General features: G+C 45.8%; 3 protein-coding genes across 4 annotated transcripts in view; 2 read left to right on the top strand and 1 right to left on the bottom strand.

Moving 5' to 3' along the window:
• The window catches only part of plch2b (phospholipase C, eta 2b), a 10,966-nt gene extending 7,907 nt beyond the window's left edge, over window positions 1-3,059 (top strand). Inside the window, exons 11-19 of the mRNA XM_008290084.1 lie at window positions 15-21; window positions 78-166; window positions 243-428; window positions 528-635; window positions 705-829; window positions 912-996; window positions 1,073-1,219; window positions 1,768-1,847; window positions 1,944-3,059. Of these exons, the coding sequence (XP_008288306.1) occupies window positions 15-21; window positions 78-166; window positions 243-428; window positions 528-635; window positions 705-829; window positions 912-996; window positions 1,073-1,219; window positions 1,768-1,847; window positions 1,944-3,059 (1,943 nt within the window). The remainder of the gene's footprint in view (window positions 1-14; window positions 22-77; window positions 167-242; window positions 429-527; window positions 636-704; window positions 830-911; window positions 997-1,072; window positions 1,220-1,767; window positions 1,848-1,943) is intronic.
• Window positions 3,060-3,254: 195 nt separating this feature from the next.
• On the bottom strand, window positions 3,255-8,852 carry grik6 (glutamate receptor, ionotropic, kainate 6). Its single transcript, XM_008289489.1, has 10 exons — window positions 8,769-8,852; window positions 8,522-8,607; window positions 6,112-6,143; window positions 5,823-6,002; window positions 5,482-5,705; window positions 5,235-5,332; window positions 4,874-5,091; window positions 4,321-4,540; window positions 3,976-4,220; window positions 3,255-3,788 (listed from the first exon to the last, which is right to left on the bottom strand). The coding sequence occupies exons 2-10, from the start codon at window positions 8,583-8,585 to the stop codon at window positions 3,684-3,686; spliced, it is 1,386 nt and encodes a 461-aa protein (XP_008287711.1). The 5' UTR covers window positions 8,586-8,607; window positions 8,769-8,852; the 3' UTR covers window positions 3,255-3,683.
• A 3,324-nt stretch (window positions 8,853-12,176) lies between these two features.
• Window positions 12,177-23,657, top strand: brpf3a (bromodomain and PHD finger containing, 3a). Of its 2 annotated transcripts, XM_008289478.1 has the most exons (14): window positions 12,177-12,478; window positions 14,600-16,126; window positions 16,322-16,478; window positions 17,329-17,460; window positions 17,936-18,064; window positions 18,156-18,468; window positions 18,563-18,916; window positions 19,174-19,725; window positions 19,806-19,863; window positions 20,825-20,907; window positions 21,078-21,175; window positions 21,802-21,956; window positions 22,036-22,177; window positions 22,273-23,657. In XM_008289478.1, exons 2-14 carry the CDS (start codon window positions 14,619-14,621, stop codon window positions 22,291-22,293), a joined length of 3,702 nt encoding a protein of 1,233 aa, XP_008287700.1. In that variant the 5' UTR covers window positions 12,177-12,478; window positions 14,600-14,618; the 3' UTR covers window positions 22,294-23,657. The 2 variants fall into 2 exon arrangements, with proteins under 2 accessions (XP_008287700.1, XP_008287692.1); XM_008289470.1 differs by having other exon boundaries at window positions 22,036-23,657.
• The last annotated feature ends 785 nt before the right edge of the window (window positions 23,658-24,442 follow it).

The following is a 24,442-nucleotide window of genomic DNA, read 5'->3' as shown; positions in this document are numbered from 1 at the left end:
ATTCAAACGAGTAGCTCATCTGTCTCCATGCTGCTGTACTGGAGGTCACACTTGTGTTTCTACAACTCTCCCTTCAGAAAAAGGAAAACCATGAGGCTGTCCCGAGCTCTGTCCGACCTGGTCAAATACACAAAGTCTGTCCGCGTGCACGACATAGAAACACAAGGTAGAGCCGAGACTCAGTCATGTTTCATCACCAAGTGTTGTCGAAGGGATTCCTGATGTTTTCTTCTGTCTGGCAGCACATACAAACAGCTGGCAGGTATCGTCCCTCAATGAGACCGTGATGAACCAGATCTTGCAGCTGAAACCAGGTGAGCTGGTCCGTTTCAACCAGCGCCAGCTCCTCAGAGTCTACCCGTCCAACTACAGGGTGGACTCCAGCAACTTCAACCCACAGCCATATTGGAATGCAGGATGCCATATGGGTAATGGACCGTCACAGAAACCAGAATCTGCATGGTTTTACCCTGAGCGTCTGTTAGGAAGTGTGGCAGATTTCAATACATGTGGTTGCTTCATTTCAGTTGCGATGAACTACCAGACAGAAGGTCGCATGCTTGAACTGAACCGAGCCAAGTTCTCAAGCAACGGAAACTGTGGATACATCCTCAAGCCGAAGTGCATGTGTAAAAGTAGGTATCTGTGCAGACTGCAGAGCACATGGCAGCGTGATCAGGTGGTAAACGTGGTTGTGTTTTCAGCTGCCTTTAACCCTGCGTTGGAGGATCCTCTACCGGGACACAGAAAAACTCAGTTAGTGCTGAAGATCATCAGCGGACAGCAGCTTCCTAAACCCAAAGACTCCATGTTCGGGGACAGAGGAGAGGTGAGGCCAACATATAGCAGATATACAACTTAAACACCAACATTATGCACCCTAAAGTTCTGTTTTCTTGTGTTTCTGTCAGATTATCGACCCCTTTGTTGAAGTTGAAATCATCGGCCTGCCTGTTGACTGCTCCAAGCAGCAGACCAGAGTGGTGGACGATAACGGTATGTGTGGAAACCCAATCCTGTGATCCGGATCATGTCACACCAAGCTCACTGTTGTAGCTTCTGTTTCATTTAGGTTTCAACCCAATGTGGGAGGAAACGCTGGTCTTCAGCATTCAGATGCCGCAGATCGCCCTGGTGCGGTTCCAGGTGTGGGATCACGACCCTATTGGACGAGACTTCATCGGACAGAGGACTGTGGCGTTCAGAAGCATGATGCCAGGTAGATGAGATGGTCAAGTCTCCAGACTGTGTTTGGAGTTAAACTACTCTCTCATTCACACGTTGTCCTGTCTACATTATTCTGATCAAAGCTCAACGTACCAGCACAAAATAATATGAAGTTTGTGTGAGACAGAAGATGACAAGCTGAAAACAACATGACGATGTGAAACTCACCTGAATCTGCAGCTGTGTGTTCATGTTGGCTTTCAGCTCGTTGTCTGGCTCTTGGGTCTGGTGGTTCTTTCTGTTTTCGCCCAAAACGCTCTAAATTTCTGCTGTACACGACCACACAGTTATGGGCTGGCCAGAGTTTTCATGAGTCAGGTGTTTCCTGCAGGCGTTGGCAGACACCAAACACAGGGATGAACACTGGATTTAAATTTTCAAGGTGGAAGAAACACGACTCCAGATAACAACTGCATGTGTAAATCAGCAACTTTAAAGGCCGTGATCAGTCAGTGTTGGTGTTCAGCTGCCCTCAGGTGGACAGAAATCGCCAGTTTATAGACGAGCAACATCAACAAGCTTCTGTGATTCTGTTTCCAGGTTATCGACATGTCTACCTGGAGGGAATGGCGGCGTCGTCCATCTTTGTTCACGTTGCTATCAATGACATAACAGGAAAGGTCGGTTGTTTCAAAACCAAAACCTTTCACGTCTGCTTTCATCTTCTTCTGACAGCTCTACAGCTCTGATGATATTTTCTGTCTTTTGTGAAACAGATCAAACCTTCAAATGCTGTGCAAGCAGCCAAGAAGCACATCCAGAAAGCAGCCCAGAAGCACATGAAGGGCCCACCAAGGCAACCTTCTCTGGACTCCTCCGTCCAGTCCTCAGAGGACGGACGCGCTCTGTTCTTTCGCAAGGATCTGGACACCCTCTCCCAGGACAGCAGGAATGGGGATTGGTTTCCTATGGTCCAAGGGCCAGCAGCCAAGGCTGCCTTCCACAAAGGGGCGATGAGTGAGCCGCTGAGGCGAGCCCACAGAGTTAAAATTCATGAACCACCAGAGACAAGGAGAGGGATCTTCAGCCGGATGTCTTCCACTGACTCCCACCACGCTGGGGCTGCTCCCTGCGTGATCATGGAGAACTTTGACCTGGAGACCCTTTCCCAGCATTCTAATCCCGATGATCCTGCTCCTTACAGCCAAAACCCACTGATTCAAGAGGAGCTGGAGAGTGAATTACCGGAGTCCAACTGTGAGGAGCAGCAGACAGTTCACAAATCTGAACCGGAGCAGCCTGAACCATCTGAGAAGTTACCACCAGAACCAGAACCAGAACCAGAGCCAGACAAAAATGTTGCCTCTGAACCTGAGCAACTGCCAGAAACTCAGAGCCAAACGGACTCCCCCCCTCAGCCTCAGCCTCAGCCTCAGCCTCAGCCGGTGCCACAGCGTGAAGCCAAACCCCTTCCACTGATTCCTCCATCATCTCCTGCCAGGGTCAGACGGACCCTGGAGGCTCCCGCCAGCCCCCGACCATCCACCCCAATCCGGACAAAGGCCCGCTCCCGCAGTTGCCCTCGAAAACAGACTACCTCTGCTCACACGCCGATGGTGAGCCGCAGGCCCACTGTCCACTGGCAGGCCCAGCGAGCGCAGAGCTATGGCAGCTACAGCAACCAGGTGAGGCGGATCCCCAACGGCCTCTGCCTGTCGGACAGCGCGTCCAGCAGCAGCACCGACAGCCTGGAGTTCGTACCGTCCTGCGTGCCAGGCGAGGCGGAGCGAAGCGAAGGCACCCTGCAGAGGGAGATGAAGGCTCTTTTTGACCAGAAGATGAGAGAGATCCGCTGCAAGTCACCGCTTTTTCTAGACAGTGAGCCTCAGTAGCAAAGAAATGTAAAAAAAAAAAAGAACTGCAAACCAAAAGCTGAGCGGCTGCATCAGATACCAGCTTTTGTTTTTACTGCTTTTAGTTTGTTTGTCAGATCAGTTCACATGTGTGACACCAAAGACTTCCTTCAGAAAAAGTCACAGAGCAGTTCTGCTTCTCTTTCTAAATAAATGGGAGCAGAATTATGCAATTAGGCAGTTTTTAATATTTTAGTCCTCCTGGAATGTTTACAGTCATCACAGCTTTTATGCATGAAATAGTCTTTAAAAAGGAATTGTTCAGATCACATGATGCCAACTGTACAAAATAGCACGATGCAGAGATGTAAACAACAACATAAACAGAACTAAACACGTGAGCGCTATCTGTTAGTCAGTTTTTAAGTTTTCAAGTGTAAACCTGGAATTATTTTTTATAAAAATTCAAGTGTAATGTTTGATTTTTCATGGAAATTCTAGAGTTGATCATTAAAACTCAATAAATTGTCTTTTTTAATAAATGAGTTCTCAAATTTTAAGAGTTCAAAATCTACAGAGTTAATGTTTCTATCAAATACTGGCACACTTTGAAAGTTAAAGAAGCTTTTCAGAGTTGATCATTTCTCAGTTTCTCTCAGGCTTCTATGCTTTTTCTTTGTCTTTTTCTGCATTTTCCTGGGATGTTTTTGCATCGCTGGTCCTCAGGCGCAGACTCAGTTCCTCAGTCAGCACAGTGCAGCAGGACTTCTGTGGGATGGACAAAAAGATCCAGATAAAGAGCAGTGAAGCAGACACGTTGTTACACCGTAGAGTTCATGTAAACAGCCACGGCAAATAGAACAAGCTTTAAACGAAGCAGCTTAAACTCCTACAGATGAGTCAAAAACAAGCTGCAGAGCCACAAACACTCTTGTTGTGTTTGATTTGCACAAACCTTCTGCTCTGCTGCGCTCCTGCGGCTCTTGGAGGTGAGTTCCAGCACAGCCAGAACTGTTCCCAGCCCAAGGCCCAGGGAGAGAACCAGAAACATCCCTTTGAGGCTGTGCGGCTGCACAGCTGAAGACTTGGCTTTGCCTGCGATGCAGCTGCTGGCCCACCATTTGCTTCGCAGGTACGCCAGCTCTCCGGCCTCGCTCAGCTGCAGGATCGCCACGCTGAGGTTCTTTATGATCGGAGAACCTTGACAAAATTCATAGTTTTGATGTAAGATTGATTTTAACGTCTTAACTTTTGTGTAAAGTTCATATTTTAACTTGGTTTTAAAGATGAGCAGCCTCACCCAGAGCAGCAGCGATGCTGTAGCCCCTCATGCCAACGACTTCGTGCGCTCTGACCAGCTCACAGTGACGCGCTACGGCCAAGTCCAGAGAAACAGACTCTCCAATGAAGGCAAAGTTGCCCTCTCGTGCACGTCGGATCCCTTCATCCATAGACGACACGAAACTCTTTGTTCTCTCCATGTGTTCGTAGATCCTGCGGTACACGGGGTTGTTTGAATTCTGAACGAGAGAAAAAAATCTGTTGAGTCTTAACATCATCATACAATCACACAAAAATAACTTAGGCAGCAGTTTGCATCAACCCGTCTGACAACTTCTAATGAAATTATGTTCAATCAATAAACCAGAGTCTGCAATCAAAGGTCATTTTATCAGTAAGTGTCTGAAACTGTCCAGACATGTCAGGACAGAGGAGGGCACTTGAAATCCTCAAGGTGAAGAAAAATGAGCGGAACTTTTGAAAATAGTGTTTGCAACTTAAGAAGTATGTTTAAATCAGCAAAGTGCATGCATTTAGTTAAGTGGTGTGAACAGGATCCTTGAACTTCTCACCTTGAAGAAAGCGAGGGTGGAGGAACCAGCCAGGCAGCCGTACTCGATCATGTCCTGGTTGGCCAAGTCCTCAAACCCTTTGACCGTCAGCTGACTGGACTCTGAGCTCTTGGAGGCGCTGAGGTTGGAGAAGTAACACGCCAAGAGGACGACAGCAAACAGCCACCAGCTGCAGCAGATGACGCGTCCTGAGAGGGATTTGGGATGAGGACCAGCGCCTGAAAGACGAAAACAGGGTCAGAAAAACGCCACAACATAAGAGAGAGAATGTAGAAGAAAAAAGAGCGTATAGACCTTCTCCCCTCTGTGAGTTTTATTGTGATAGCATGCTAATGTGACGTGTCTGGTCTGTGCTGTTCACCTTGCAGCGTCAGAGCTCCAGCCGTGTACCACAGACTGTGGAGGAAACCGAATCTGCTCTGCTCACTTTGAGGCTGACTCCACTCACATGGGCTCAGTCTGCAGTTAGCATGAAAAGTCTTAATTATTAATGCGACTCAGAGGGTCTCCACAGCCAGAAGAAATATCCGCAAACATCGACTCTCTGAGCACATCAATAAACATTATTAAATACATCTTAATCTCAGAGAAATACTTTAGTCACCAACCTGGCAGCGATGAAGATGCAGGCAGCCGTCCCCACGTAGGCCACCAGTATGCCGACCCAAGTCTGTGCTGAAAAGGGGGTCAGGAAATCAAAGAAGCCTGCTCCCTCTGAGATGTCCTTCCTTAGTAGGACACTGATTCCAGTCTGCATGAATGGTTTGGTCATTCCCACAGCTTTCTCACGAGCCGCAGTGAGAGTCAGTGGAGCAATGGCCAGATCTGCCTCCTGCACAGAAATACATGTATAGGGTGTCATAGACGGTACATGCTCTGTAGAAACTCCTTGAAGGGGTTTGACACTTGTTCTCCTGTAGAGCAGGAGAACAAGTTTTCGTGCACTCACCCCTCTCACCACCTCTCCAATCATCCCATTCCAGTTGCCGTTCTCGTCCTGTCGGCCGTACGAAGTGTCTTTCACCAGCTGCACTCTGTATTTAAAGCCCAGCTTCTTGGCGACCTCAGACAGCAGGTCCATGCAGAAGCCCTCCAGCTGTGTGCCTTTGGACATCGTGTATGGCTCTTGCTGAAAGAAAAAGGTGCAAAAACAGAATCTGTGGAACGTGTTTTATCTTTAATCTTGTATTCAAAGAGATCTGAAACTTCAGCCAGAGAGAAAGATGTAACTGACAAACCTTTATGGTTGTGATTGTCAGCTCTGATTGTGCTGGTGTCGAGGAGAAAGATAAAACGCACAGGTGAGTCAGTGTGATGCAAACTGTTCACAAGCACAGTGCACCTACAGAACTACTGCTTTCTGATTGTAGTGTTCATCTGCAGGTCCGTCAGTCCTCCACTTTGGTCTCATTAGGTGGATTGACATTAAATACTTTTTCTTGTTTCCCTGAGGATGAATCCTACTAACGTTGGTGACCACTGGCTTTCTACTGCATTCCACTAGCAGGTCAAAGTTGTTATTTTTCCCATAAAATAGTTCAACTGGATTGGTACAAATCTTTGCACGGCCATTCCTGGTTCCCAGATGATGTATCCTGATGGTTTAGTGATGCCCTGACTTCTTGGTTGTGGACTGTGAATGACTCTAAGACTTGTTAATATGATTTAGGCATTCATTGGTTAGTTTTTCTCTTTAAACTTTTCAACATTCACCTCGTTTACTAAAAAAGACTGAAGGACCTCAAAGTGTTTGTTGGACATCATTATTCTCCTCTGTGGACAGCAGTGGTTGTTGTGCTAGTTTCTATTCTATTTGTCGTACACTTGGAGGACTCTGTTCCATACACATATTATTGCCCTTGTAGTGCAGTCATTGCATGGACTTTCCATGTCTGTGAGTATGTGAGGGTTCTCCAGTGTCAGCTTGGGTTTGCATGAATGTCTTTATCTCCCCTAGAGTGGGTATATTTCATGAAAATAATCCCTGGTGTCTGCATTTGTCTGTGTTCACATCCACAAGACAGATTAATGAAGGCCTCACCTTGACTTTAAGAACTTTATGTTGCACTAGTGGACCGTTCTGGTCTTGCACACACTAAACATGTAAGGCCAGTGGTAAACGTTCTGCGTTGATGTGAATGCTGGTGGCGGCCCAGGTCCACGAGAGTCCACACAAACCTCTCTGCAGCTGTCCACATGCAGCCCAACGTTTGTATCCATGCAGCTGCTACGCTACAGTGGAGCTGGTTTCCATGTAAAAAACACCAATAAACCGATCTTCTGCACACAGTCCTCCAAGCAGATGGAACACAATAACAACGAGGTGTCTGCAGCTGTCCATGTGTGTCCCTGTGAGGGTGTAATGAAGGCTTCACACCGGCCGTAGGGTTAAAAATAGTACGTAGCACACAGCGGTTCAACAACCATGTGTCACTATAGACGGGAGAAAGGGTAAGAAATCAACCATCGTGTCCCTTTTAAATGTAAGAAACTATTGCTGTGGTGGTATTAGTATCTTAAAATGCTTTACATGGTTTAAATCATCAGGCTTTGTGCTTTAACATGATGTATGTTTGGGGCCTGAATCAGAATAATCACTCAGTAAAAGGTTAATAAGTCTGAAACTGTCTTTGCTCTCTGGCACAACAAATGGCTAAAGATGTACAATAAAGATTAAAAATCAACTGTGTCCAAACTGTGATTCTTCTCTAATAAAGTCTGTTAGACACAAAGAGTCATCAAACCATGGGAGTAGATCAGAGGAAGAGAGCAGCTCCTGGTTTATCTTCCCTCACAGATGTTTTCCCAGCTGATGTCCACCCTAAATTTAGCAGAATCAAAGACCCCATTGTGCACTGGTCATCTGACACACACATAGACATGTCGGAGGTGCATGTATTGACTTTCTAGTCACAAGAGTTTTCCGGTATCCTAGAGATCTGGCCGGTCTCCTCTCCTACTCGCAAACTGTCTGCACTCCACAATCTATTTAGAGCAGTGTGTTAATTCAAAGACTCTCAATGCCGTGGCACTGTGAGATGGGAGGGCAGTCAAAGAGTATCAAAAGCTTCAATTCAGGCCAAGGCCTTGGGGATCCATCACCACAGGGTGATCCTGACAACCATCAGATCCTCCTTTTCAGAAGATGACACGTATACAAGCTCTTCAGGCCGCTGTCACTTTTTGGCCACTCTGAAACACAGAGTCTTTGTTTGCTCCATACAGTTGATTTATTACCGGTTTTTGTGAGATTGTCACTTGGCTCGCTTCCTTTTCTGTTTTTCAACAAGAGTTGGACAGGATGTGGCGCTACACTTTGATATGCATCCGAGCTGACAGTTTATGTATTTATGTCTTGTCAGGCCTGGCAGACTTCGACCAAATCCTGCAGAGAAAACACGAGGAATTTGGCAAAGAAAAAAAGCGAGCTGCCACCAAACTGAATTTCAAATGCAGTGACCGGGTCAGACTCTGATACATCCGTGTCCAACGGCAGAGTTTATTTAGAAATTATCCAACGTCAGTCAGACCATCTTCTGCATCGACGCGCACTCAAAAGATGCAGATAAGCCTCGTTACATCTATCATATGGATGTTCGCACCATTTCTGCACAATACCTAACTCGAGATGAATAAATGTCCTCCTACCTGCAGAACACAGTCCCGTGTTCAGGAACAGCCAAGGAAACAGTAAGAGAAACCCCTGCAGCATCCTGTCTCTCTCGATTCGCAGCCTACAAGTTGTGAAGAGACACACAACGGTTGGTGATGCATCAGATGGATGAAAGACCGACTCTCACAGACGTTCACTTTGTTTAATACAAAAACCTGAAACAAATCAACAAAAATAAAACAGACAATCGGCTCGGAGAGTGTGTGTGATGAAGGTATTTACCTCCTGACAAGAGTCCAAGTGGTGACCGCTGGATTGGCACGTCAGCTTCAAGCAGACCCCAGTGAGCTGCAAACTGAAGTGTCAAGAGGCAGCCAACGAAGTTTTGGTGGGTGGAGAATGTGGCCTAGTTTTGAAGGGGTGGGGAGACGCAGCATGGAGTACAAACATACAGCGAAATGTGATGAACGCACTGATAGTAATGAATAAAACACATCGGATCCACATCAGCAGCATTATCATTGTTAGGATGAGTGTCACAGGTTGGCTGATATTTAAAATACATGCAAATTAAGCTGAACATTTGAAGCTCTTGTGCCGAGACAAGAAGTGCAAAGCTATGAACGACAAACATGCATTTATAAATTACAGGGATTAACACACACAGTGGTTGATTGATGTATTATGTGCCGTTTGAAATGCTGCAAAGACGTACAAAACACCAAAAGCTCTCTGCTCTTTGTGAACAAAAGGAAGCCCTGAAGGATGAATGCTGCAGTGCACAGAGCAACACCGAGCGAAGAAAGTCTGAACACAAACAAACAATCTTCACTGGAGAGTGCTCCCTGACCTCAGAAAGGTGTTTGAGGCGCTTTGAAAAGGAAAGAACGTCCTTAATGTGGCGCACATGAAGACTGAAAATGTTTTTCTGTTCAGCTCCAAACACCGACGCTCGGTCCAATCGTCATTTCTGGGTTTGGATCTCTGAAACACTCCATTTGCAAATAAATAACTGAAGGATCATGTCATCGGTTTATGTTTTGCAGTTCGAACTGGGTTGTGCAGGCAGTAATAAATTCATATATTCCACCAAAGCCAGCTGGCATGATGAGATTACTGTAACTCAGCACTGGCATAAGATCATCCTGTAATTTGAAGTAAGTGTGTTTTCTCCTGCCAGAAGTAATTTGGGAAAAATCATTGTTGGCTTTGATAGGCCTCAAACCCAGAACATTACTGTCACATCTAGAACCGGCTGGATGATAAGGGCACAAATTTATCTGCAATTATTCTAATGGAATCACTTTTTGTCAACTCAGCTGGCAGAAGCATAAACAGCGACGTGCGACTGAAAAATGAAACCACAAACGGGGTTTTTCAAATAGTCCGGTTTATATTAATTAATGATGCTCGTCAGTCATCTTTCATCTGTATCTCCCTACATTACTGTCTTCAGGAAGCTTTCCCCACTTTTAGGAATACATCCAATCCAAGTGCATGCTTCTTTAATTTGATTTATTATCATTTTATTCCTGCAGCAGCTGGTTACTCCTGACTTTTCAACATCACAGCACAACGGTCAATAACTTACTGTACTTATTAAATCAGGTTTGTTGTTGTGATATGTACTTTTATAGGAGAAAGAAAATGTTCAAAGAGCTTTAAAGTCTTTAAATGGCCTTTAACCTATTAATTATAAATCAACAGCAGCAGTTCCAGACTTTGAATGTCACATATCTGTAGTTTCTAATTTGATTTTAAGGGTCGTATTTGAATAATACAGTCATTTATTTTGAATATAAACAAATTGTAGATGCCGACGTCCACACGCTGTAAAAAAAAAAAGGGATAAATCATGTAAAAAAGCTCCTAATTGGTCTGTTTTTGTTGAATATAAACCCCTCTTTAGATCATTAGAGTCCTACACTCTGGAGAGACGATGCTGATGATGACCAGAGAGTCCTCAGCGGTGCAGCTACGTCCCTTGTGGTATGTGAGAGATGATTTTCAGTTTTATTTGTGTGATAAGTTCATAAATGTACGTATATGAGGATATTCAGTCGACATTAAGACGGCAGTTAAAATGAAAAGGTAACACCTTGAATATACTAATAGACTTCTTCTAGTATATTTTTAGACCCACTATGAGTAAATTAGACTAATACAGAGAATATAAATCAATAAGCACTTTGCTTTTTCCAACGGATTGTGTTTCAGTGTTTTATGACTAAAGACATCAAATGAAGTTTCCCAGAATCTTTAAACATGTCGTATTTGTTCCATTATTACTGAGACGATCAGTTAACAATCCACTGGTTTAACTTATGAAAATTAACTAAACCTGCAGAAAAAGCTTTCTGCATTAGGTTTTTACTCGTTGTTAGATGAGCTGTCGTATCACCTGATCCATCTATGTGGCAGCGAACTCCAGTCCATGATGAAGAAAGTGTGATGATGACTGAAAGCATCCTGAAAGCTAGAAGTGGGCACGAGGCTGCTGCTCTGTTACTTTGAATAGAAAAAGAACATTTATGTCTTTGTGGGACATTTGAATGGCTTTTTCACTACTTTCTGATATTTTATAGCTTTGACAAATCAATTGGGCAGTCAGCAGATCCACCCATAATAAAAATTCAGTTAGTTGCAGCTTCAAAGTGAATCTTAGGCTGACATTTATTTTGTCGAGCTGCTATTGCCAAGGTCAGGAATGAACGGCAAAGCTCAGATCTGTGGTGGAGAATTCTTCTGACTACCAGATCCACTGATTTATTCTAAATTATTCCAACTCACTTGAGCAGAAGAAATGAGCAGAGTCAGCTATGTTTGGTCCGTACTGTTCTCTAGAGAACAAACAAACGGAGCTGCTCCTCAGACCAGCTCAGTATTGTCCAAAAACACATTAACATACATACAGTTCTTCTCCCTGTCGCCTCCTGTCATGAGCTCCATCTCCACATCATGTGTGATCAGCCTGCGTTTACATTCACTCTCCATATAATCTTTGTTTTATGTGCATCGTGTGATGTTTGTGGCCTGCACAATGTCTTCTAAAAGGACACACAGGGGGCTTAGAGAACAATCCTGGACATCTCACATGTGGACCATCTTCACACACCATCATTCTCAACCTTCTGATTATTTACTATCAGTACAATTAGTTTATGTGAATATATATTTCTACATGTTTGTCAAACAAATGTCCTAAGTGGTAATACATTTGACTTTCTTTTTCTGACAACACTATAGCTCTTAGTACAAGGAAACTAAAACCTATAAAGACTTACCAGAAGTATTTATAGAAATATCAGTATTTCTATATGTGTTGCCCTCTAACTCGCACAGCTATATTATTGTGTGGATGCAGTTATTTTTCTACTGTCATTATGGGGTTAATAGGGCTTTTTTTTTGCTACAAGCTCCACAAAACAGCCCCGATGTTTACGTCTAAAAGGTGTGTGAAGTAGTCTGGGGGAGATGGAGATGAGGCCAGAAGGCGCGCAATAAATGTCTCGTTGCTTTTCTCATCGCTTCTCTCTGTGATGCACTGCACGCCGACTCCGATGAGTTCGGTTTGTCGCGCTGACCAATCAGAAGCCGGTGCGCGTTGCGTGCGAGGTGAAGCGGCCTCCTCCCATTGGCTGAGGTGGTTTTTTCTAAAGGGGCGTATTTTTCAAGCCATCTTGACTGAATATTTAGCCTCTTCCAAGGTACATTAATTTGATATCTTCGGGATTTTGCTGCCCCTAAGTTGTTAACCATCACCGTTTGAAAGGTTTAAACCACATCAATGAAACCGGGTCGAGCCTGTGTGTCTAACCGACGTCCCGGCGGAGAGCTGGAGTGCTGAAGATGACGCTGTCGCTCCTGAAATTACCGGCTAGCTAAGCTAACGGCTAGCATGTCCGCCTCGGTTGTAGTCTGTCACTAGCTGACATTTAGCTAGCCGCAGTTATTCTGTTTGGCACTCGCACTGCAGAGGACGGTCGTACAAGGTAAACCACTCTGGTGTTTTCGGCATTTTCAGCGCTGCTTAGAAATTCTGCCGTTTGGTCACACGACATCCGTGTGTCCTGTCCGACCGAGTAACGTTATCGCATCAGCCAGAGACGGTCTTTTTGCAGGGGTCTGGAGTACAAAGCAATGCCCGGAACGTTGACCATTTACAGTGTCGTGATCTAATATATACATGCAAGTAATTTATGCGTTTAGGCACGGTGCAAACAGCGCATCTGCTGTCTGGTTGCTGTTTGCATGTATAATTGGGCTGCTAATCAACTTGCAATACAAGCGTTGTCTCTGCTGTTGAGCGCTTAAAATGGCTGACAGATGTTAGATACTCGGGTTGGTATTTAGCGCGCTGCAACCGAACTATGCACAGCAACAGGGGAGAAAAAAAAACAAGGTGCTGCGATTTGATTGGCCGGAGCGACCAACGGCCGCGCTACTGACTCCTGATTGGACCAATGGGGAGACAGCTGAGACGCATGCAGCAGGACGAGTTGCTGTAGTTGTGTTTGTGCAACAAGAGTGCTTGAGGTAACGTGTTGTTATTACACAGAACCGCAGCTGACCCCTTTTACGTGGACACTGTGATGTCCAGGAATAAAAAAAATATATAATAGGCACACTGTTGGGATATGAAACAGGCCTTTAGGCCGCGATTTTTTACGAATTCCTTGATTATGAACGGATAACGGCTGCTTTCTTTAGTATTTATAACGGAGTTTTCTTGTTTTTTTCTTTTACTTTGGTAACAGTTCCAAAATCAAAGTAAAGTAATGTGTTATATCTCAGTTTATATGCACACATACAGATTGGGAACCACAGGATACTACTAGATAATAAAAGAATAAGGAACAAATACTACTTTATATCAGCCAGTCAATTAGTATGTAAATAGTTTCGCAGAGCCAGACCGTTCTGCACCTCATTATTATTCTGCCCTTGAGGAAAAACCTTTTTTTGTATTAATCACAAGTTGGGAATTGTTTTTGTGCAACGTTTGCATGCAGGAAGATGATCACCAACTGAAAAATAAACTGGCAAAGCTGTCTGACTGCTCAGACCAAGTCCTTGACAAAAGTGGACATTTTCAATGTGATAGATTTTGAAAACGATACCATGTAGATGGCGTAAGGAGAGGAAAGAGCCGTCTGCATTCAGGGACTCAGGCTAGTGTGTAAATAGAGAAACTCACAATTATCTGTATAGCATTACATAGGTTTACAGTCAGTGTGGGACAATTAATGTCAATTGATATTCATTTAAAGACCTTTTCAGGTGTAAATCAAATTTTTTAGCTTGTTAACAAGACATATAAGTGAAATAAGAAGTCATTTGAGCATTTGTCTTGAAGCTGCAGTGAACTGATGACAGTCTTGGTCATGTTTGGCTAAATTTCTCCGATATTAAACCTCAGCATTGAGTAAGCTCGAGCAGTATTACAGTGTCTGGGGTGTGCTCGAGCTGCAGGACGTAGAGACGAGTAAATCTGTGCGTTCTAAAGGAAGCAACGGTGTGGAGTTATACCAAGGCCATTTTAGTGCATTAAGGGGATTATTATCAACTTTAATACAGAATTTAATACAGGTTTAGGGGGGCTTTTGTGTAAAATTAAGCATTTATAGTTGTTTCATGGTATGATAATTTGATGTCTAAATAATTATGTTCCCATTAAATGGGATCTCAGATTTATTCACCTTGAGATGACGACTACCTGGTGTGAAGAACAAACTTCTCAACAGGACTGAAATGCAGGTTACGTTACCAAAGATAAAACATTATTATTACAAAAGGCACCAGAATCACCTTTTTCATTTCAGTCGCATGAGAATATACCTGAACATCCACTAGACTCACTGTTTAAACGGGGATTTGCACCTTTTCATTTTGTTCACTATGCTTTCAATCTAACATTCATCACACTCATTACACAGATTACGAGCCCTCTGGTTCCTGTCCAGGCTTTTATATCTCCCATTTTGCTTCCCAGTATGAATATATGGCAGCTACAGTAAATCTTTGCAGATAATTACATAAAGTAGGAAATAGTGTTGACACAGCAGCTTCAATCATTGCATTAAACATTTTTTTTCTTCCTCTCCATCTGTCAGGCAGCTGGTGTGAAGTCCCATGCGGAAAGTGAGGAGGTGGGAATGCAAGACAGTTGTTAGCGGACTCACGATGGGTAGGGGTCGAGGCCGAGGCCGAGGACGGGGCAGGGGATCATCTGGCCAGCTGCGGCCCCCCTCGCCTTACAGACTGCAGCTCTCTCCGTCCAGGGAGACTCTGACGTACGCTCAGGCCCAGAAGATAGTGGAAGTGGACCTCGAGGGAAGGCTCCATCGGATCAACATCACCGATCCTCTGCCAGTTATCACGGAGGACGAGATGATGGCCCAGGACATTGCCGAGTGCAACAGCAACAAAGAGAACAGCGAGCAAACGCAGAGCAAAACCAGATCGTGGAGGAAACCCTCCAACAGTAAAAGCAGGAGGAGCAGTAAAAATACATCTCACCAGAACCAGCGGTCTGGCTCCCAGCAGCACACAGGTTCTACTTATTCCTTCCAGCACCCGTCCCACCAAAGCCCCCTGCCTGAGCCCACCTTCCGTGTGCTGAGTTCAGTCTCCCCGTCGGAGGCGCCTCCTCTCCCGACGGCCTACTACCGTTACATCGAGAAGTCTGGGGAGGAGCAGGACAGCGTGGCCGAGTACGACATGGACGAGGAGGACCTGGCCTGGCTGGAGATGGTGAACCAAAAGCGGGTGTCAGACGGTCATGCCTCCGTTCCTCCCGACACCTTTGAGTTGCTGATAGACCGCCTGGAGAGGGAGTCCATCCTGGAGTCCCGCAGCCAGGCTCTGTCCCAGAGCGCCGTCGACGAGGATGCCTTCTGCTGCGTCTGCCTGGACGACGAATGCCTGAACAGCAACGTCATCCTGTTCTGTGACATCTGCAACCTGGCTGTCCACCAGGAGTGCTACGGCGTGCCCTACGTACCTGAGGGCCAGTGGCTGTGCCGCTGCTGCCTGCAGTCCCCCTCCCGCCCTGTAGACTGTGTCCTCTGCCCCAACCGAGGAGGTGCCTTCAAACAGACAAGCGATGGGCGCTGGGCCCATGTTGTCTGTGCCATATGGATCCCAGAGGTGTGCTTTGCCAACACTGTGTTCTTGGAGCCCGTCGAGGGCGTCAAGAACATCCCTCCTGCTCGCTGGAAGCTCACCTGCTACCTGTGCAAGCAGAAGGGCAGGGGAGCGTCCATTCAGTGCCACAAAGCCAACTGTTACCGAGCGTTTCACGTCACCTGCGCCCAGAAGGCCGGCCTGTTTATGAAGATAGACCCGGTCAGGGAGACGGGCGTGAACGGTACCACCTTCTCTGTGAAGAAGACTGCTTTCTGCGAGCATCACTCTCCCGTCGGGTCTCGGCGGGACGGGTCTGGGGACGAGTCGGTGGAAGGGAGGCTGGTGGGTGGCCGGGGCAATCGGGGTCAGAGGTCATATACTCAGAGCCCACCCTCGCCGCAGAACAAGAAGGGTACCAAAGGCCAGAAAAAGAAGAATTCAAAGGGGTCTGGCGGGTCGACGCGCCGCTCAACCGTTCCTGTGCTGCTGGTGCCTCAGATCCCCTCTCACAGGTGGGACATTTGCATACTGCCGGAATTTGCATATGAGTCTGTTGCCTTAAAGAGGTCAGAGAAGTTTCCTCTCTGGTGTGGTGCACTGAGCGTATTGACCTTATTATAAAGTCACAACGTGATGATGTTCTCACTGCTTCTACCATGATTTCCACACAGGCTGTAATGTATAATTGTTCTATTACATCTCGACAGGCTGAACAAGATCTGCACAGGAGTCGACGTCCAGAGGAAGAATCAGTTCATGCAACGGCTTCATAACTACTGGTTGCTAAAGCGACAGTCCCGAAATGGGATGCCGTTAATACGCCGCCTTCATTCCCATCTCCAGGCCCACAGGACCGCCGAGCAGGTGAGGAGAGACATCATTTGCACTCTTTGTTGTGTGTATAAAAATAACACATATACCGTTAAACAGTGCCTTTGGGTTGTCGTATTCGTTTGGGATAATGTGTTTAAATGACTGAAAACTGACTAAACAAACAGTTTCTACATTTTCACACATGACTGCAAAGTATGGATTTTATCTTAGGCACTCCGTCCATGTGGTGTGGCATTACCGAGTTAAACCAGTACATCTACATTCTACTGTCACATAGAGTCTGAGGCCTTCACAGAACCAGTCTGTTCCAACCACAGTCGGCCAAGTCACTTGAATCGAAACCACTTCACACCTCATTTGTATCCTCACACGCTGAAATCCAGCATAAGCCCAGACCTCACAGTTTGCAGTTAGCGTTTGAGATAGATGGCAGGCTTTCCCACCACCCTTCACAGCTCTTAGTGTAGACGGCAGAGGGTGGTGGTTTGTAAAAAAAAAGTCGTGAATATCGGTCTTAAGTTTCCCCCTCGATTGAAGATTGATTTTAAGTTGATGCAACAAAAAACAGTCCACACTTTTTAGGATTTTAAAATATGATTTATCACAGAAAACAACCACAAAGTTTAAAGATGTGATAATCTAACTGTGATTAAATTTGTATTTTACAACTTTTGCATCTACAGATTGTCTATAAAGGCGACTTGATTTCTGTTTTTCCTTGTTGGGAAGCCGGGTGAGCGCTGAATCGGCCGAGGAGCAAACCAGAGTTTCTGCACCAGTTTCTCCTCAGTGTCCCACAAAAAGTGCTGCAGGAAACGATCACTCTTACGTATTTTAAAGCTGAAACCTGATGTCTTTGTGCTTTTCCTGTCATGTCCAGAGGGAGCCGGATGAGAAGCTGAGCGCCGCGAGAGAGGAGCTACGATACTGGCAGAAGCTGAGGCAAGACCTGGAGAGAGCGAGGCTTCTGGTGGAGCTCATCCGCAAGAGAGAGAGGCTAAAGAGAGAGCAGGTGCGTTCAACAGGAAGTCTGACACCATCTATAAGTGTCCCGGTTATTTTTACTGATTCCAGTTCTGTTAATTATAAACATCATGTGTTTACAATCCTCATCTGGTAGTCGGTTCGCTGTTCAAGTGATCTTTTAATCAAAGTTCCACAAAATCCAGCTTCATAAATGTTTGCTGAGTATTTTCTAGTTATCTATGATCCGAGGCAATTTAAATACCTCTGAGCTTTTAAATTTGAGCAGCTGATCGGATGCAGCAAACAGTTTACATGTTGCTGTGGATCAGAAACATTTTAATGGACATTTTAGGCATTATATGGATGGAATAAACAATCATTTAAGAAATTTCTCATTAGCTGTACAGACGATGAAATAACGTTTAAAGCTTCAATCTGTGCTCTTGACATTCATCTGAACCCTCCAGAGTGACCTTGTCTTCCCTCTGCTCTCTCCCGTCCGCTCACGTCGTCGTCCTCAGATGAAGATCCAGCAGGCTGCTCTGGAGCTGAAGCTGACCCCCGCGTTGGTGCTTCTGCGATCCACCCTGGACCAACTGCAGGAGAAGGACGCCGCCAAAATCTTCTCTCAGCCCGTGAACCTGTCAGAGGTTGGTGCAGTTAGAACGCAGTCTGCAGCTTTGTTGGTTTGGCTTCACTGTAGCTCGGCTGACATTCAGACTCTTCTTGTGATTCACTGAGGTCCCAGACTACCTGGAGTTCATTTCCCAACCCATGGACTTCTCCACCATGCGCACCCGACTGGACGGACACGCCTACTGCTCCATCGCCGACCTGGAGAAGGACTTCGACCTCATGATCTCCAACTGCCTCAAGTACAACTCCAAGGACACCATGTTCCACCGGGCGGCGTTGCAGCTGCGGGAGGTGGGTGGAGCCGTCCTCCGCCACGCCCACAGGCAGTCCCAGAGCATCGGCCTGGACCCCAGCACCGGTATGCACCTGCCAGAGGCGCCCAATAAACACGGCTTCTACAACTGCACATGGGACGATGGTGAGTCGGTAGCAGGAGTCGTTTTTATCTTAAACAAAACCCACAGGTCTCATTCATTCATTTGGATTTTTTCCTCCTGTCATGATCCGTACAGTCGACTCTCTGCTGGACCCAGAGAACAGACTGCACCTCACCACAGACGAGCAGCTGAAGGCTCTACTGGACAAACTGGACATGGTGACGTCCATGCGCACCAGCGGCGGCCGCACCAAACGCATCAGGCTGCTGCGGCGAGAGATCAACACGCTGAAGCAGAAGGTGAACCAGCAGCAGCAGCAGCAGCAGCAAAACGCCCAGTCTGTGAACGGCAAAGACAAGGAGGACGAAGGAAAGGAAGAAGAGGAGGAGGAGGAGGAGGTAGAGGAGAAGGAGAAGGAGAAAAGGAAGAAAAAGGGGAAGAGCAGTGTGGACAATGGACCGTTAACGGCAGTGTCCAACTCTGGACCAGGTAAAACATGTCATTCTACTTCATGGCATTCCTGATAGTTCAGTTGATATTGGTATTTCTAATGTATTTTTATTTATTTTCACAACCAAACACATTCAAATTACAACCATTTAAAACAGAAAACCAGCAGATCAGCAGGACAGAAGCTGCAGCTAGTGAACGGATTCAGATTTAAAGAGATAAACGACTTGATTTTGTTAATTAAGCGTCATTTAAACTGGACTTATGATCCTTAAATACATTTCTGTTTGGTCCAGACGACTCTCCACCTGTGCTGGAGCTCACCTGTCCGGTGTCGTCGCCGCTGCCAGGAGACGCCCCCCTGGAGCCTCCCGTCCTGGGCATCGTGACCGGAGGCCGGAGGTCGCCCGGCCGCTCCTACAAGCGCCAGAGGTCTTCCCGCAGCGGCAGCAAAAGCCAAGGCGAAGACGAGGCCGAGGTCGGAGAAACGGCGTCTTCGCAGCAGGAGGCCGTCCACGAGGTCACGCCGCTGGGCACGCCTCCAGCTGTGCCTTTGGTGGGCGTCGGTCGGCGCACATCTGTTCTGTTTAAGAAAGCTAAGAACGGGGCGCGGCTGACCAAGAGCAAGTCGTCCCCACAGCAGAACGGGAAAACCCCTGAGGGTAAAGCCAACGGGCTGGACAGCACCCCGGCCAGCCCCAGCTCCCCCAGCGTGAACATCACCACCCTACCTCCGACTCCAAACGCCTCTCCTGCTCCTGCCTCTCCTTCTGCTCACCACCTGAGGTCCAGAGGCCAGAGCTCAGAGGGCGACGCAGACAAACTCCCTCCACCGCCCAGCGAAGAAGGTAGAGCCAGACCAGATCACTGAATTACAGACATTTGTAGAAAGTCCATATTTGTCACCGTTCCGTTTTTGGTTTTCAAGGCCTGACGAACGGAAAGCACACGTCTGCAGAGCACGACGACGACGAGCCAAACCTGAGGTGAGTCGTGGGATCACAGCTGACCTCAGCAGCAGCTTCTACTGACAGCTTTTAGTTTGAGCAGTAGGAGAATGAGTGGGATGAACAACGGTTGTTTTACACATCAGATCCACACGTGATCCCATCCTGACATGTATGAGCATCAGCACATATGTTGGCTGCAAGGGACGACGCATTTGTTTGACTTGAAAGGATTTAAGAATGAACGTCTCTAAATGAATTTAGAGAGTAAAAATAAAACAAATCAGTTTATTTGAAAAGTTTACAGTAGAAACTTAATGCCAAACTGATAACACTAAGGTTTTATGGATCTTAGAACATATTTCGATGCAGCATCTTCTACATTTATTGCACTTCTTATGTTTTTTTAACAGTGTTTTTGCTGTTTTGTTCTTATTTGTCCACATGAAAATGGAAAAACCCAATCTATATGCTGTCAAGCATGTGTCAACCAACATGTAACCGTAATCCTACATGTGTTCCAGTAATAAGCCTGGAAAACATGAAGCTAATAGCCGTTTTGTGAGGTTAGCATAGACACTGTTTTGGCCAAAATCACTCCATGAAAGCTAACGAGGTGATAGCGTAGATATGCTGACATTACAAGTCAGAAACTTGTTTTCTTGTCTACATGTCTTCACTGTAAATGAAGGTTCTGAGCATCTACACCCTAGAAAAACTTTTGTAAGACAACGCTTTGAAGTGACCTAAAACTACAGAGACACATAAACTAACGACGTACCTGTGTGGTCGTCTTCATCAACCTGATACAAGCGCTTTACAACCAGATGTGAGCGTTTGCTGAATGCAGCTTGAACATTTCGACGAGCAAAGGAGGAGTTTAGGATCAGAAAGTGAAAGTGTTGTTGCTTGAGGCCTGTTGTCTTTTTAAATCCAAAGCTGCTGGTTTGTGGGTTTTGTTCAGTTGTGCTCATGTGTGTCGCTTTTCTCTCGACTGCAGCGTCTCTCCTCCCAAACGGAGTCGCGGTAAACCTGCTCTGGCCAAAGTTCCCAGCAGCGAGAACGGAGACATCTCTGGGTCTGGTGTGTATCACGAGAGTCAGAATACACTCCTCTGTTTGTGTGTGTTTACAGGAAGCATCTGCACACCACAACCAAACTATGGCACATTTCTACCATTCAATTCTTAGTTTGGGCTCAAGAGCTGTCGTGAATAGAAATTAATGACATATATTGGAATATCCTGTTCACAGGAAAGTCTACACTTCTGTCTTTAGATAGTGAGACCCAACTCACGCCACTGGATCTAGTTTGGGCCAAATGCAGAGGATATCCGTCGTACCCAGCAATGGTGAGCATCTTACAGGATGTGGTGTACGTCTGTACAGCCAGATGTGTTCATGGCCTCCTGTTAAGGAAGGAAACAAACAGCTGGAATAAGGTGAACCTGACAAAAGTAATAATAAATAAAGATTTAATGAACATCATGACATTGTGGTTCAACAGAAATGTTGAAAAAACCAGCCTGATGGGACCCGTAGACTACTATCTAGCTGAACAGCCCTCTGAGCCAATCACTGCCATCAGGTGTTTCTGTAACTCTCAGTCAGACTTGTGCACCTGTTGACAGGTGTTCTGGTCCACTGCTCATCAGCAAAGGCCTCTCATTGGTCCACTGCTCATCAGCAAAGGCCTCTCATTGGTCCACTGCTCATCAGCAAAGGCCTCTCATTGGTCCACTGCTCATCAGCAAAGGCCTCTCATTGGCCCACTGCTCATCAGCAAAGGCCTCTCATTGGTCCAGGACAGTTTATAATTTAGCAAATTACTTTTTTCTAGTTGATTGAGTGACTGTTGTGAATCCTTTCTTTAATGGACGGGATGAATACATCTGAGGACGACCGTACATGTTGTTGCTTCACATAGACGGGAATCTTTTTTTGATTTCGCAGCAGCTGACACCATTTGTTGTTGCAGATTGTCGACCCGGACATGCCCCAGGAAGGGCTCCTCCACAACGGCATCCCCATCCCTGTGCCTCCCGTGGAGGTGCTCAAGCTGGGCGAGTGGAGGCGGCTGGAGGAAGGCGAGAAGCTCTTCCTGGTGCTCTTCTTCGACGCCAAAAGAACTTGGTAGGATTCGGACGGCGCCGTTGAGTTTGAAGTGGATCCAGTGTCGTCCTTTTAAAACCGGCCGCTCTCTGTTTTGCAGGCAGTGGCTCCCTCGGAACAAGCTGCTGTCTCTGGGGATGGACGACACGGTGGACAAGCTGCGCCTGATGGAGGGGAAGAAGCCCAGCGTCCGCAAGTCTGTCCACACTGCCTACGACCGGGCTATGGTTCATTTAAACCACGTGAGAGGAAACCTTAACTTCACTCCCTCCACTTTTATATAGATTTTATTTAAATATTTTATCATCTTAAACAAGCTGCTTGGTTATATGTGCAGAAGCTTCTTCAGCGCTCTTAAACGTGACGGCGGCGGGACGGTTAGGAGGCTTCCAGCTGGTGTCGGAAGTGCTTCAAGACTTTTTACTTTGTTCATTTATCCGTGTCATTTTTAAAACAAACGAAAAAAGGTTTTACACAACCACTGTGTTCATATAAAGTTTTTATTTTAGGCCAAAGTGAGTGAGACCTACGTGAGGTTGTGTAATTATTTAACTGTCAAAGGGATCGTCCTGATTCAACACGTTTAGATTGTATTCACCATTGAGATGTCAATGTGTACGAGGAAGTGTGAAAGTCTCACTGGACGTTCACGTCATGTCTGGACTCGTCTTAAAATGTTCTTCTATCGCTGACAACGACATCCCATAATATATATATATATATATAGATATGATAGCCGGGCAGGTAGCAGATAAACTGGATTTTTATCTAAATAAATGCACTAAAGCTTTCTTCCCTTTATTTAGCTGCTATGAAATGTCTTCATTCAGATGTGCTTCTGCAGACGTTAAATTGGATCATAGCTGTTTTTCTGCTGTGTTCTCGTCTATTTAACACATTTTTGGGTCCTGCTGAGCAACAGAACCGCTCCGTAGAGACCAGACAAGGAACAGTCTGAGACGGTTCAGTCCGGCTGTGACGTGTCGCCGGTGAGACTTCAGAGGCGTCTACTTATTTTTCCATATTGTGAAACTGTATTGTGAATGTTGGAGGCGCCGGTGCAGCTGCCTGCTCGGTCAGATGTGAAGCCACTACGGAGGTGATTCATGTGATGAAGTCTACTGCGGTCGCTCGCTCCAGAAACCTGCATTTGTTTGCAGATCTGGCTGAGAAGACCTGAAAAGCACAAATGGTCTGTTTTTAAAAAAAGAATAAGAAGGGTGTAGGATGGGTGACTCCTGGAGCCATATGTGTGGCCTGTGTGTCCGTGTACAGCTTATACATACATGTATACAACCTGAGTGTAGTCACAGTGCATGTGTATAGTTCTGTAAATATGTAAATGTATGTTTATATTGGCTTACATGAAGTAATTTAAGGAATGCAAAAATCAACTTTAGAATTTAATTTATAATTTGTGGCAGTCGAGAGTGTTATTTAAAAAGTTAAATATTGAAAAGATTTATGTCTGATGCTACGTAGCTCTTTGTAATAGTGACGGTGTTCACCACCACGTCGGAACATACTCTCTAGCAGCGAGGCGGCACAAAGACCCGGACTCTGCAGGCGCCGGCGGCACCGCCCGCCCGCCCGCGGGTTCTTTTGTTTTCTTTCTTGGTGGCGCAGGAGATTTTTGATCTTGCCATTTAAATTGTACCGCAAGATCTGTAATCTGCCTGAGACAATATTTTCTCACACAGGAATAAATGCTGTTTGAAACAACCGGGTGTCGGTGGCGTCTGTTTAGGAACACTGTTGGACCAGTTCATCACACTGGACCAAGTTCAGGGACCATTTAAAGATAACATCTAAGACAACTGGATAATAAGAATGTTTGACTGTGCAGCTCATTTTCACACATGGCTGCAGTAAACAAACAGAATTACTCAATAATTAGAACATAAACAACTCATCTTTCCAATTAAATGAACCTGTTAAAGATTGTTTCCCAGCATGCATCACTGGTGTCCCCAGAGTTTGGCCTGGTTCTCGCCTTGAGCTGCGTCGCCACATCGTGTGCCATCATCTCTGCAGACTTTAGTTTTACTTTCGAACTCGCTCAGTCTTGGTTTTGGGTTCGTGGTGTGGTTTAGATCCGGCAGAACGTTTTACACACGACGGCTCATGTCTGGTTCATGAATCACATCATCTAACCAACTCGTACGGCCTTTTCTTTATGCACACATCATTAGTGCAGCTTATTATTATGGTTTTCACTCTCCTGAATAATTACTATCATTATCATTTAGCTTGGATGACTGTATATTCCAGCATATCTGTTAAATACGTGTAAACACAGAAAAACGTCCTGTTTGGACATACAGCTGATTGTAGTTTCCAACAATCGTCTGTCATTCGCTGCTTCGACTGCGTGCTGGTGTCACGTATCAAACAACCATCCTTTACATATCAAGTGTTTGACCATCCATCCATCGTCTCTACACCTTAATCCTCACCAGGGTGGTGGGGGGCGGAGCCTATCCCAGCTGACTCAGGGTGAAGGCAGG

This window comes from Stegastes partitus, unplaced genomic scaffold (assembly GCF_000690725.1).
Source record: "Stegastes partitus isolate 25-593 unplaced genomic scaffold, Stegastes_partitus-1.0.2 Scaffold14, whole genome shotgun sequence".
In the NCBI taxonomy this organism is placed as follows: domain Eukaryota; kingdom Metazoa; phylum Chordata; class Actinopteri; family Pomacentridae; genus Stegastes; species Stegastes partitus.
Note: the sequence above shows the minus strand (reverse complement) of the source record. Positions and strands in the feature narration are given on the sequence as shown.

Excerpts from the sequence above, each read along its gene's own strand:
- grik6 (XM_008289489.1), bottom strand. The coding sequence starts at position 8,585 with ATGCTGCAGGGGTTTCTCTTACTGTTTCCTTGGCTGTTCCTGAACACG. Across the intron at positions 5,333-5,481 it reads TGCATCTTCATCGCTGCCAG|ACTGAGCCCATGTGAGTGGA; the intron begins GTTGGTGACTAA and ends TGCTAACTGCAG. Across the intron at positions 3,789-3,975 it reads GGAGCGCAGCAGAGCAGAAG|AAGTCCTGCTGCACTGTGCT; the intron begins GTTTGTGCAAAT and ends TCCATCCCACAG.
- brpf3a (XM_008289470.1), top strand. The coding sequence starts at position 14,619 with ATGCGGAAAGTGAGGAGGTGGGAATGCAAGACAGTTGTTAGCGGACTC. Across the intron at positions 19,726-19,805 it reads TCCACCGCCCAGCGAAGAAG|GCCTGACGAACGGAAAGCAC; the intron begins GTAGAGCCAGAC and ends TTGGTTTTCAAG. Across the intron at positions 21,957-22,035 it reads TTCGACGCCAAAAGAACTTG|GCAGTGGCTCCCTCGGAACA; the intron begins GTAGGATTCGGA and ends TCTGTTTTGCAG.